Genomic DNA, 14,218 nt, shown 5'->3' with positions numbered 1-14,218 from the left:
TTGCAATTTTAGCTATACAGGTCTTTTCCTAAATAAGTTAATATTATCTAATATTGTAAAGTCATGTGTGGTTAGTTTGATACATTAAGGTACGATGTTTGGTTTCGTGTCCAATTGACACGGGTATGCACTCTTCTTCAAATTTACGTATAAAACAAAAGTTAGGACCGGTCCAACAAAACTAATGATCTGAGGCAAAAGAAAATTTTGATCTTTTGTATATTTTTTTATTTATTTATACAATTTCGGATTAAGAATTAAAAGTTTCCAATTTGTATTTAATTGATTCAATTAATGACCATAACAAGGATCAAAAAACATTTCGAATACATAGGCAGGATATAAAGGCCTTAAAAGCCCAATAAGCAAAATTGGGCTCAAGATAACACTTTTTATCTTGTAACAGCCCATACATTTCCAAACCAGCGTCTCTCAGTTTCTTCTTTCTCGTCTTCGTAGCTGCAACGACTGAGTTTTTTCCTATCTAGCCGAAGAGAGAGAGAGTCGCCGTTCACCGATCCTTTCTCCGATCTTCTTCTCCCTAAGGTATATAGTCTCTCTTCGCTATCGTAATCTCCAATTATATGTGAATTTTGGTTTCCTCCCATCGAATTTTTGATCCTTGATGTGAGATTCTAGGGTTTTTTTTTTTTTTTGCTGAATCCTTGCTCTATAGAAATTTTTATCCAGAATCGTTCTAAATCGATTTCGATGAATCACTCATTCGATTCTGTAAAGATCGATTTGGTCAGTGTTATATCTACGATGATGGGAATATTAAGATCTTCGAATCTGGATTTAAGTATTCATAAACATTTTTGTGTATATTTGTAGCAATGTTGGACTCAAAACTTTAGCTGCATTCTTGTAATTGCTTAAGCTTTACATAATCTAGAACTTGTACCGAAAGAGTCAACTTATGTTGCTATGGTAGTTAGCTAGAGCTTTGGGTCGTTGAATTGAAGATATTGGGAAAACTTTAAGGAAGCTTTGTTGTGTTTCTTGATATGGATTTTTCATCTTTCAGGGTTTTGCAAACTTGGTATAGTATGGGCGACTTTTCGATTCAGATCAGTTCAAAGCTGATCAATCAGCTAGCTGAAGGCAACGATCAACCAAAGAGGAAGGCGAAGAAAACCAAACCCAAAGTGTCACCACAGAGGAAGGTGGAACAAGAAGCGAAAACACACCACCACGATGCAGAGAAGCCGAATCCAATGGCGGAGTTACCAATGCAGCCACCGTTTTTCTTCCCAATACCGCAACAAGCAGCAGCAGCAGCAGCAAGCGCGGAGTTGGAGTTGATAAAGTCTGTTTCGAAAGAGAGTGAGAAGGTTCTTGAGAAGCTGGAGAAAGTAGAGAAGAACCTTGTTCATGAAGTGACAGAGAGAGCCAAGGAGCTGAGGGAGAAAGAGTATAAGATCCCTGAACCGAAACCAATGCCTTGTTCTGAAGATCACGAAGCGTGGATGAAATGCTACAAAGAGAACATTGATAACCCGCTGAAATGTAGCGGTTTGGTTATGAGTTACCAGGAGTGCGCACGCCGGTGCAGACAGCAAGTGAATCCTGAGGAAAAGTAGAGATAATAAGATTGGTAAAGACTTTTTTTTTTGTGATAAGAAGGGGAGAGTTTCTGTTTTTTTTTTGCTTTCTGAGATCTTATGAATGATACAGGAAAATGAGAATTGATTCCTTTGTTATTACTTGAAAGCAAACGGAAAAAATAATTAGAATCTGTGATTATGTTCATAAGATCAAACTTTCAGAATTGATTCCACATTATTTTCGTAAAATCTGGTTTCTCTATTGTTTCCTAATTATTTTGGAATAGGAGCCATTTTATTATACTTTTGCTTGCGAGCTATTATGATAGAGACTCTTTTAGGATTCATCCTACACTTCCTCTGCTTGTTCCTCCTATCCACTGTGAAGTTAAAGAAACCACTCATGGCAATTCCTATATCAAGGTTGTCCAAACCAAATTTCTAGTCCCTTGCACCCTACCGGTTTGTGATGTAACAGGGCCGATTATGTAAAATGTTGGTTTTGTTGTTCTTAGAATTGTTTTTTTTTTTTGGGGTTGCTGTGTAAAAGTGATGATGTCTTAAGCTTTTGTAAGTTGGAGACCATTACTCATTCAATATCTTCGATTTTATTTTCTTATGATAAAACTTTTCTGAGATTGTCCAAAGTGATTTGTGTGTGCTGAAAGTTTATATTATTACCCGATTTGGTTTTTTGTAGTTGTATTATTTTATACTAGATTCGGACCCGCACGTATGTGCGGGGTTGATTTTAAAAACTAAGTTTACTAACATATTTGTAAACAAATTTTTGGAAATGTTATTAATATTCAAGATCCAAACTCTAATTTGGTTTAGACAAAAAAGAATGATCAAATTTATTTTGTTATCAATAAAGACAATACATTAAAAAAAAGTAGTAAGAGAAAACGGTATGTTTATTTTGGGACAGAAAATGTGTCTCGTCCCGTATATGTTAAGGTTTTTCTATCGTATAAATAAGGTTTTAATAATAATTTAATTATTTGAGATTTTATATTCTATCGCTTTGTTCAAAAAAAATATATATTTTATATTCTATCGCATAACTAAGGTTTTAATAATAATTTAAATATTTGAGATCTTATGCTGGTCTTTACGACCAGAAAAAACAAAATTACCTTTTTGATTTTTTCTCTTCCAACCAAAAATAATCTACCCCTAAAATGTAAAACAAAAAAAAATGTGAAGTTACAATTTATGTAATATATTAAAAATAATTTATCTTTTATACCACACATATATATATATATATATCTTACACTATTTGTAGATAGATGCATAAATCTAGTACATAATTACATGTTGTTTTCATCTATAATTCTAAATATAGTAAAATCAATCACAAGTAAAGTATACTACACGTCAAGAAGTGCCTTGATTTTTCTCCTCCCTGTTTTACCTTAGACATTACAATCGTAAATCATTTTTAAAAGTCTTTTAATCATGTAATTTCAAAACTTTGATTAGACTATGGGCCAGTTCGTTTAATCATGCAAGTTCACGTTTTCTTAATCTGTCTCTGGTTTAGTTTTAGCGACACTAATTACTTTTAAGTCGCTCACTTATAATTTGAGGGTTGAAACGAACAGACCTTATAATATATTATTGAAAACTTGAGGGTTACAACTACAATAACGTTATATTCTATTATAAGTTTATAAATATATAAGTTATAATAAAATTTAAAACCTGTAGAGTTGTGCAAAAGGTGCGGTGTAGCTTGTGTATTCTGAATTTTTTTTTATTGAAAACATTGTAACAGTTTTTCCTATGATTTTGGCTTTACATGTCACTCTGTGTAAACCACAAAAAAAAATGTGAGAAAACATAAGCTTAAGAAAATAATCCGATATTAAATTAAGAATCTTAATATGTAACTGATGATGTCATATTTATTCAAAAATGGCATATTCGTTGTCCTGTTAACCGCTCAGAGTCAAACTCTCATTAATACATGTATATATACATGGGAATGAAATTATCATAATCTTCCATCCTAATGTTCACGTGTACTTAATCTTATATACTTGCTTTTTGAAGTACAAAAAGCAAAATATAACTTTAGTTTACATGTAATTTTGAGACTATAATACCTGAATTTAATATATTATTGGTTTAGTGAATTAACTTAATATTTTTTTTCCCTGGTTTCTTTTTGCTTCATACTCAAGATGTCACTCGGTCAATCTCCGAGGGAAAAAATCTGAAACAAATAAATAACTTGAGGTGAGAAAAATTTTGATTTTATAAAACAAACAAAAAAACACCAAAAGAACACTAAAAAAACACCAAAAGAAATATTTTAATAGAACTACAGCAATGAATCTGAGTGATCGGCTTGTCAATAGAAGCACTATTTTTACAAAAACAAATAAGCTGTCATTTAGGGTTATAGAAAAATCTTTCATCATTAAAAATATATTTTTCTTAATTGTTATAGTTCCTAAAATTACTCCAAATGGTTAGGAAAATAATAATTCTAAATTTTCAAAAATACATTTACAACTGTGATCGATAAAGGAAAAACATTTGTTATATTGGTAAATATTTTAAGAAACAATCAATTAGTTTGTTATTAAAATGGTATACTGTTAACTGTTTTGATTTTTAATTGTCGATTAGTTATTGCAAGTACAAATTAGTATTATGGATATTTAATTCTGATTTCCTTATTATCTATGTTTAATTGATTTTTTCGAGATTTTGGTATTAGTTTCTGAGATTTTCCTAGATTAAATTGCTAAGATTATATCAACTTCCTTATAAATTAAGCGTTAATTATTTTTAATTAGTTGTTTAAATTCTAGCTAATTTTTATGGGTTGATTTATTTTGGATTTTATAGTATGTCTTAATTGTTTCCGATTTTATAGTAGATCTTAATAGTTTCCGATTTTATGTGTTCTTATCATTTAATATTTGTTCGGCTAGTTTAATTATTATCAATCTGTTTGGTTCCAATTTAATTTCAATATGTTTGGCTCCTTATTTATACTTATCCCTATTCAGTTTTTAGTGGCATTTCATTGTAATAAACTCTTAATCTATGTCTACTTATTAAAAATGCTTCCCTTTTAATAGTATAGATAATCTAGATTTTTACATTGCATAATTGATAATAAAATATTCATTCGAAAATCATTGACCAGGTTTTTCAATAAAGTATTTATTCAAAAATCATTGAACAGTCTTAATATAAATACTTAACTCGTTTATTCTAAAGCTTAAAAAAGATTTGGCCACATTTGATAATCAAACAAACAAATCATACACATGTGTTTTTATCTACAACAACTTAGGGGGTGTATTGAACTTGATATTTTAGAAGATTTTAAGGTATTCTTAAATTCACTGTTATTGAATCAGTGACTTTTAATAATCATCTGAAATCATGTGTTATTGAATTTGAAATTTATATAAATCATTTAAAATCATTCACAATCACTTGGTATTCAATCAATAAATCAATTTTGTCCATCTATGCATTCTATGAACAAGATTGGTCACATATGTATTCATTTTATTAAAATCCCATTATAACCTTAGTTTTTTAAAATCTTACAAAACGTTAAAAAAATATTTCCTAAATCAATTTTTTTTTTTTTAATATTTTTTGGAATAAAAATATAAGGCAATACAATATTCTTTTACTTAAAATACTTGTAGTTGTCGTTCATCTATTGTTCTTCTTCAGAAAATTGAGCTTTCATAAACAATTTTTTTTCTTTATTCTTCTACATCTTACTCTCTCTTATTCTCTCACATCGATTTGTCTTACCATCTTTGTGGCACTCAGAATTTTCCAAACAGAACCTCAATAAGAATTTTATTAATTCTCTATTATTAGAAGGTAGAGCAGGCATTTCTTAATAGTTTTGTGGTTTATAAATATTCAGAGCTTCATATATATTCTAGGTAAAAATTATGTTTCAAACAGATTAAAATTGATTTTGGTAGCTTCGATTTCTTTGCATGAGTTGGACTTATTATATTTAGTACTCATGTTGCTTTGATTCGTTCTATTAGGTGTAAGTAGTTACGCTTCAGTTGCTTAGCTTTTGATTTATTTCATGAAAAGAGTTTGTTTTGCTATTGGTAATACGTAAATAACTACGTAAATAATTTGTTCACATTGTGGCTGATCCACTTTCATGATTTTTTTTATATTTTAAGTGTGTATTGCTTTTGTGCAAACATGGAAAATGAATGTTCAAAACGTCTATTTAAAGATGGAAAAGAGCCACTAGTGGAAAAGATAAATAACAGCTGCAAAATGTCTCTTTTGAGCAAACTAAAGGAAGCATTGCCATCAGAGTATGATGAAGTGAAGAGAGATCCAGTGTTCGCTCATGTCTTTGCAATACACAAAAACAAATTAGGTTATTCAGCTCGCTTGGTACACAACATCATGTGTAGGCAATTGGTAACAAAGAAAAAACATGAGTTATGGTTTGTGTTTGGACGAAAACCACTTAGATTTTCATTCCAAGAATTTTATGCAGTAAGTGGACTCAAATACATTGATGATGGAAGGTGTGATTATGAGAATTGGAAAGATGATAAAAGATTTTGGAGTAAATTGTTGAAGAGAGATGGACAGATTTGCATAAAGAAATTGTTGGATGACATAGAAGATGTTAAGAAGTGGACTCCGGAGGATAGAATCCGTTTCGTCTATATTTGTGTGATAGGTGGGTTGGTCATGGCTAAGGGTGATACAAAAAAATCAATCATTTATACATCAAGATGGTAATAGATCTTCGTAATGTTCGTAATTATCCTTGGGGGCTTAAAGCTTATGATTATCTACCAAAATTGTATTGTGAAAACAAGATGTGATTTGAAAAAAACCAAAAGCTATGTTTTGTATGGATTTTCATATGCACTTCAGATATGGGTGATGGAAGAAGTTCCAGACATTGGGTTATTGTTGGGAGAAAAAATTAATAGTGAATTGATCGAAGCTCCTAAATGCTCTAATTGGAAAGGCGCAGCAAATGTTTCATATGAGGATATCATTTTTGTGGAGAGCACATTTAAGTCAAATGTGAGTTTATTATATTTATACTACTTAGAGACTACATTCGGTGTTAATTTCGTTTGGATTCTATCATATTAAAGTGTTATTTTATTTTTGTTGCTAGATCTCCACATATGTCACAACATGCAGTGTTACTTTATTTTTCTTGCTAGTTTTCCACATATGATTATCTACACTGATTTTTTGAATTGTTTTCTGTTTTGTAGGCTGTTGTTTATCCATTCATTTCTTATTTAGGAAATGAGGATGCAATATTTGTATGGTCGGATGAAATCAAAGATGGTGAAGTGGATTATATGATTGATATGATCAGATCAGGGGAAGATTTTGGAAACTATGTTTGGGGAGCTATTAAAGATGATGATATAGAAGGTGACAATATTGAGAATGTACAAGAGATTGATATCGAAGGTGAGAAGGAGGTAACTGAAGCTGGGACAGAGCTCCCTCATATGAATGATGAAGCAAACCATGCCTCTAGTTTGAAGAGGAGTAAGAAAAGACAGCCTGATCACGGAGCAGAGACACGCAAAAAGAAATTGCTTTGTCAACGAGCAGCAGCTGCAACACATGTTGCTTTAAATGAAGAAACGAAGTCCTTTCTTAAAGGACTGTTTGATGCTTCTTTCGAGAAGTTTGATGCTTCCTTCGATAAGTTTGAAGCACGACTGGGAAAATTAGAGGATGATATATCACTAGTGAAGGATTTCATCTCTGCATCTGCAACTACAAGACTCACAAGGAGATCCACAACCTTGCAACCGTCCAATCCAACAGATCAGCCAAGTAAATATGTGGTACGTAAGAGATAGATCTCAGTTTTCTTGATTTACTTTGCTTATTGTGACATGTTTCTTTCCCTTTTATTTATTCTGTTTCAATAAGTTTGTAAATTAGATCCAAATCTGTGAGTAGGTGTCCTACAAATTTTTGTTTTCTTTGAAGGAGCACAATTATGTTTTGCCACAAACTTATTGATTTTGAAATATGTAGACCCATCTAAGCACTCAGCACGAACCCTCCATTTGCAAACCTTTTGTACGCAGCGTATACACCAAAATTTCTTATCAGATTTTGTAACCCTGTAGTCCTTATTCTTTATCGCACAAATTTCTAAAGTTGCTAGTAACGCTTCCTTGCTTCTGAAATGTTTCCCATGCTTTACCATTGAATCTTCAACCGCTGATCCAACTTTAACATCGTAGGAATTTCTGAGGAATTGATCATTTTGTTTATCCTCATTCACCATAGCTTCAGTTTTTTCACGCACATGACAATCATTGCCCCTTTCAATTGAATCATGTAGTTTCTGATTCAAATCAGTATTCACTCTACTCCTTTGGTTGTCACCTCTTGCTATAAACGTCACACATAATCGTATGTTACTCTTCCTTTTAAAATAGTCAACAAAAATTTTTAGCTGTCGTTCATTCTTTACAAGAACTGGAGGAGAATCAACGCCGAGATCTATAGGTAGATAGCTGAATTCCACATCAACCATAGTATGTTCTATGGTGTAGTCTTCTGAAACCATCATTTTTAGGTCTTCAAGAGTTGTTGTAGATTACAAGGTGAGTAATCTAGCACATTTTTCTTCATCAACAATAAACTTCCACTCCTTATCAAAAGATATCCATTCACCACATGTTACAAAGATCTGTAACATATTTTTATGTCCCACTCTCGTGACATAATTTTGAAAGTGGAGGTCGTAATAAGAAGAAGAATAAAGGAAGAAGAAAGAACAAAGAAGAAGAAAAAAACGTCACACATAATCAATTAGGTATAAAAATCTAAAATAACACAACATCTAATATTTGTAGACGTAATCAAATGCATATATTCGGTTTCCTTATTTTTAGATTTTATTTCCATTTTATTAAAGAAATTCTAAATTATGTGGAACGTATTTTCTATTTTTTATAGACAAGCTCCAAAAATTTAAGAATACACATTCTAACAATTTTGGAACATTAATAAAGGTTAGAAAATGTATTCTAAATTACTTAGAACAGAGAGGAAATAGTAGAATACGTATTATAGATTTTGTAGAAATCAGTATTCTAAATATTGTAGAACATAAATGCCTTCTACATTTTATAGAACATGTAGAGTGTGTAGAATACATAATCTAAAGTTCGTAGAATATGTACAGTGTATATAATATATATTATAAAATTAGAATATGTGTTCTAAACTTTGTAGATCAAATTTCATACATCGAAAACATTAACAAAAACAACATATTTTTGAACTTTTCTGTATCTTCATGCTTTCAACATCATTTTTTTACAGATTTTTTTTTTTTTTGGAAAATTGGTTATATTCAAGATAAAGGGTAATTTAGGAATAAATTATCTTTATTCACAGAATGCATAGATGGACAAAAAATGATTTATTTATCTTTTATTTCTAATTTTTCCTATATTTTAAGTAATACATAATGAGTAATACCGTTGACAAATTATCAGATTTGATACGGAAAAAAAAATCTAACCTATGATAACAAATTAAGCTAAAATTGATCAACTTGGAACCTGACAACTATATATAGTCGCTACTTCATGTCCAAAATTTGATACAAAAATAAAATAAACAATAATACATAAAGGGAAACAATGTCTGAAATTTTCAGTTTCTTTACGGTCCAAAATCGCAACGGCAACTTCTTGGACTCTGTTTTAGCTTTGATCGTCGTGTCCACTCTTTTTTGGTATATATGGCTTTATGCCAAATCCAAAAGACGGTTTCCACCGTTACCGCCGGGTCCACGAGGTCTTCCCATCGTTGGAAACCTCCCATTCCTCCATCCGGAGCTTCACACTTACTTTCACAAACTTGCTCAAAAGCACGGCCCCGTTTTCAAACTCTGGCTCGACACCAGACTAAACATTGTGATCACTTCTTTCAAAGCCGCGCGCGAGATTCTAAGAACTAATGACGTCATCTTTGCGAACGTGAATGTGGCAGGTTGCACGTATGGTGGCGTAGATATCGTCTGGTCACCATACGGACAGGAATGGCGAATGCTGAGAAAATTTTGCATTAACAAAATGTTAAGAAACGCCATGCTGGATTCAAATTCTTTCCATTCACTTCACCGTCTCGAAACCAGGCGAACGGTCCGCTATTTGGCGGACTGGGCTCGAGCTGGATCGCGGGTTAACATTGGGGAACAGATATTTGTGACCATATTGAATGTTATGACTCAAATGTTGTGGGGAGCAACGGTTGCTGATTCAAAGATGACAGTACACACCAAAGCTCCTAAATTTGGGTGAAGAACAACAAAGCTAAGAGTAAAAAAATCCTACAAACTTTTGGACTGAAGAAGCAGACAAATTCAAAGAACCATAAATAAACCCATGTAAGAAACACCATGGAAACAAACCAAGTTCTTAGATCCTCACCTGCAAACCATAAATAAACCCAAAGAACTTTATACCTTTATTACTTAGCTTGGCCGTCAAATCAGATGAGAGTAGAAGAAACACCATGGAAATAAACAAAGTCCTCTTCACATCCTCACCTGCAAAGACACCAAAACGACACCTGCACCACACCAACGATTCTAAGAACCATTATTAGTTTTTAAAGTCTAAAATAACAGCCAAAGTTCAAACCATAAATCCCACATGTATCAATCTTAAAATCCAAGTGAAAAAGCTTCATACCTTCTTAGACACTTCTTTCGTTAAAGCAATTGAAGATGTCTCCGTATACCTGCTTCATACCAAATTAAACGAAATCAAAAACCAATACAAAAAGTAAACCTAAATTGCTCGTATTTAAGCTATAAGAAACTTCATCCGTTAAGCTTAATCAAAGCTTGCTTCATCATCCACTTCATCCGTTAAGCTTAATCAAAGCTTGCTTCATCAAAGGAGGACTGAGTTTCGGTTGAATCGGGTGGGTTTGGTGGTCGCGGCGGCGGAGGAAGACGACAATAAGAGAAGAGAGAGGAAATCTGGAGACGAAGAGGAGATCTGAATACGATGAGAAGAAGAGATCTGAAGAAGAAAAGAGATTTTGAGACAAAGAGGGAAGAGAATATCTGGAGTCGAAGAGGTGAAATTAGAAGGAAAATAAAATCAATAATGGTTTTTTTTTATATTTTTGATTACAGTTAAGCAGAAAATAATTTTTTTTTGGCTAAGTATCACCCGCTTTTTGTGGTTTTTGGTTCCGACTCCCAAATTTAGATTTCCCGCTTAGTCATTTTTAGGTTTAGCATTTTTATAACGCTATTACATAGTCTTATTTTTTTTTATCAACGATAGCGTTTACGAAAACAATGCTATGCTTTTCTGCTATCAATGCTAATATTTCTTGTAGTGTTTGACGTCGGTGTTTACATAGCTCACAATTAGGATTTAGATTAATTTTCTATTTTATTATGGAAGAATATATAATCTTTACTTTTAGGATTAGGATTAGAATATTTGGTGTTTATCTTCTTCCCTTAGTTTTAGATTTGATTATCCATTATAAAAGGGATCGAACCCTCACATGTATAGACAACATTGAATTGAATAAAGAATTATTTTAAAGAAAGCTTTGTGTAAGCCTAGAGAGGAGGACTCTTACTCCCATAAAAATCTTACCTTGAGTAGGACCTGAGAGGAGGACTCTCATCCCTATCCATTCTTAGCTTCCACACCGCATCACGACGTTTTTGCATTCTTTTGATTGGAAAGTAGGGGAAGGAGAAAAAATGAAGCTCGAGGAGAAGTTCGGGTTTGTGTTGAAGTTGAAGAATCCACTTGTTGCAACACCCGTGTTAAGGTTGTCTGATCCAAATCTTTATCTTTAAGTTTATGAAAAGTTAATAAGGAGAAAAATAATTGATCATTTTGTTTTTGTGGACGTATATAATGTATGTTTTAATAGAAATTGTACAATGTGACGATGCTCAATCTCGTCTTATGGATTGTTGTAACCTTTGTTGTGACGTTTGGTTAATTTTAGATTTAAATAGAGTATGATAGCTAGTTGATATGATTTGTCAAAGAAACTAAATTCGGGTTCTATACCGAAAACATGTTATTGGACTAAAAACAAACTTCAAATGGATACGCTGTTTTTGTTATACATAAAGTTAGTTTATGAAAACCACAACGATACGCTATATGTGTTTGGTATTACATGGCCATCCCGTGAGAGAGAGAGTCGAGAAGGTCTCAAGTTCCGTATTAGAGATTTACGTATTCATGTCTCCGACCTTAAAAAATTGTATTACACAAATAATTTGCGTATCATATTCACCGCCCAAAACCAAAAGTATTACATAAAATTGTCCACAACATTTTTATCAAAAACAAATATTGTCCAACAACTTTCTAATGGTTTAAATTAGTCAAGCTCTTTAATTCAAAGCATTTGAAAGTTGTGGACAATTTTTTTTGTTTTGTTTTGTTATTGTTAATTTAAACAAAATAGTTTTTTTTTTTTTAAGCATTGTACACCAAATGTATCTCTTTTGTTTGGATGACTTCAAAATTTGGATCCCTAGAGATATACTATCATTTTTCTTTGACGAAAATAATATATTATTATTTTTGACGACTTTAAAGTTAAAATATGTCCAACAAGTCAACAACTAAACATTTTGATTTTCTAAAATGATGAAATTATATCATCCATTCAAATGTTATCAATTTATCATCTTAAGACCCTTAACTTTGAAGATAAATAATGCTGTACGTCCTAACCGTATACAATATCATTAAGGGACAACAACTGTAAACGATGTCTCCGATTTCAGCTCTCTTTACCGACAACACAATACTAATCAATGTTAAACCTTACGCAGTTATCGTTCTCATAGCCATCTTATCGATTCTGTGGTACTTCTTGAAACGCTCCCCGCATCCGCCTCTACCGCCTGGACCGCGAGGGCTACCTATTGTCGGAAACCTTCCCTTTCTTGACCCGGATCTTCACACATACTTTACAAACCTCGCTCAAAGTTACGGTCCAATCTTCAAACTCAATCTTGGTTCAAAACTGACCGTCGTGGTCAACTCTCCAGCACTAGCTCAAGAGATATTTAAAGACCACGACATCAATTTCTCAAACCATGACATCACTCTCACAGGCCGAGTGGTTACCTATGGCGGTCTTGACCTTGTTTTGTTACCATACGGTGCCGAATGGAGAATGCTTAGAAAAGTTTGCGTTCTCCAGCTTCTTAACCGAAAAACTTTGGATTCTTTCTACGAGTTTCGATGCAAAGAGATCCGGGAAAGAACGAGATACTTGTACCAAAGAGGTCAAGAAGAATCACCAGTCAACGTCGGTGACCAGATCTTTTTGACGATGATGAACCTCACGATGAATATGTTATGGGGAGGTACGGTGAAAGCAGATGAAATGGAGAGTGTTGGAACAGAGTTTAAAGGAGTTATTTCTGAAATAACTAGGCTTTTGGGTGAGCCTAATATTTCTGATTTTCTCCCAATGTTAGCAAGCTTTGATCTTCAAGGACTTGTGAAGAAGATGCATGTGTGTGCTCGAGAGCTCGATGCCATACTTGTTAAAGCCATCGAGCAGATGCAACGACTAAGAAGTAGGGATGGTGATGATGGTGAATGTAAAGACCTCTTGCAACATTTGATGAAGTTAAAGGACCAAGAAGCCGACTCTGAGGTTCCCATTACACTCAACCATGTCAAAGCCGTACTAATGGTAATGAAATTATTTCAGTTTTAATACTTTAATTTAGAATATTAACTTCGGAGGATAGCATATTCTTGCAACTATGAAGACTGACTTTATCAATGCTATTGTCATATATATGTGAAGGATATGGTAGTTGGTGGTACAGATACAACAACCAACACGATAGAGTTTGCGATGGCCCAACTAATAAGCAGCCCAGTTTTAATGAGGAGAGCGCAACAGGAGCTAGACAAAGTTGTAGGCAAAGACAACATAGTTGAAGAATCACACATCACTAGTCTTCCTTACATAGTCGCCATTATGAAAGAAACACTTAGACTTTATCCAACCATTCCTTTGCTTGTCCCTCATCGTCCGACTGAAACCGCGGTTGTGGGCGGCTACACCATTCCTAAAAACGCTAATACCTTCATCAACGTTTGGTCTATTCAGAGAGACCCAAATGTGTGGGATAATCCGACTGAGTTTCGTCCTGAGAGGTTTCTTGATAATGAGTCTTATGATTTCAGTGGAACAGATTATAGGTTTATTCCATTTGGATCTGGACGGAGAATTTGCGCGGGTATAGCACTCGCTGAGAGGATGGTTTTGTACACTCTCGCGACATTATTACATTCGTTCGATTGGAAGATACCGGAAGGACAAGTGTTGGATTTGAAAGAGAAGTTTGGGATTGTCTTGAAGCTCAAAACGCCTCTTGTTGCCTTGCCCATTCCAAGATTATCCGATTCGAATCTTTATTTATAAAAGCTTAAATCGTAGAAACAATCCCTTAAAAGTTATATTAATTATTATTACTAATGTACAATAGAAAAAAATATTACTCCTTTTTTAGGGGGTAAAGGTAAATGTATTTTTTTAAGTTTTACTCATTATAAAGTTTGTAACTAAAACAAAACATCCGTTTGCAATAAAACATTATTGAACTA

At 33.1% G+C, this 14,218-nt stretch overlaps 2 protein-coding genes, 1 long non-coding RNA gene and 1 pseudogene across 6 annotated transcripts; 3 read left to right on the top strand and 1 right to left on the bottom strand.

Moving 5' to 3' along the window:
* The first annotated feature begins 334 nt into the window (after window positions 1-334).
* On the top strand, window positions 335-1,796 carry LOC104717676 (uncharacterized). The gene is made up of 2 exons (XM_010435289.3): window positions 335-546; window positions 1,028-1,796. The coding sequence occupies exon 2, from the start codon at window positions 1,050-1,052 to the stop codon at window positions 1,581-1,583; it is 534 nt and encodes a 177-aa protein (XP_010433591.2). The 5' UTR covers window positions 335-546; window positions 1,028-1,049; the 3' UTR covers window positions 1,584-1,796.
* A 4,297-nt stretch (window positions 1,797-6,093) lies between these two features.
* On the top strand, window positions 6,094-7,420 carry LOC109126316 (uncharacterized; annotated as a pseudogene).
* Window positions 7,421-9,093: 1,673 nt separating this feature from the next.
* Window positions 9,094-14,218, top strand: LOC104717687 (flavonoid 3'-monooxygenase CYP75B137). Of its 2 annotated transcripts, XM_087483622.1 has the most exons (3): window positions 9,094-9,847; window positions 12,972-13,295; window positions 13,413-14,218. In XM_087483622.1, exons 1-3 carry the CDS (start codon window positions 9,227-9,229, stop codon window positions 14,034-14,036), a joined length of 1,569 nt encoding a protein of 522 aa, XP_087339748.1. In that variant the 5' UTR covers window positions 9,094-9,226; the 3' UTR covers window positions 14,037-14,218. The 2 variants fall into 2 exon arrangements, with proteins under 2 accessions (XP_087339748.1, XP_010433602.2); XM_010435300.3 differs by lacking the exon at window positions 9,094-9,847 and having other exon boundaries at window positions 12,263-13,295.
* On the bottom strand, window positions 9,109-10,817 carry LOC147948683 (uncharacterized). 3 transcript variants are annotated; one of them, XR_015579659.1, is made up of 3 exons: window positions 10,283-10,817; window positions 10,054-10,160; window positions 9,109-9,875 (listed from the first exon to the last, which is right to left on the bottom strand). It is a non-coding gene; the product is annotated as an uncharacterized LOC147948683 (long non-coding RNA). The 3 variants fall into 3 exon arrangements; XR_015579657.1 differs by having other exon boundaries at window positions 9,109-9,933; window positions 10,283-10,733; XR_015579661.1 differs by having other exon boundaries at window positions 9,109-9,637; window positions 10,283-10,707.

This window comes from Camelina sativa, chromosome 2 (genome assembly GCF_030686135.1).
Source record: "Camelina sativa cultivar CO46 ecotype springtype chromosome 2, ASM3068613v1".
NCBI classification, from domain to species: Eukaryota; Viridiplantae; Streptophyta; class Magnoliopsida; order Brassicales; family Brassicaceae; genus Camelina; species Camelina sativa.
This window is presented reverse-complemented; position numbering and strand designations above follow the sequence as displayed.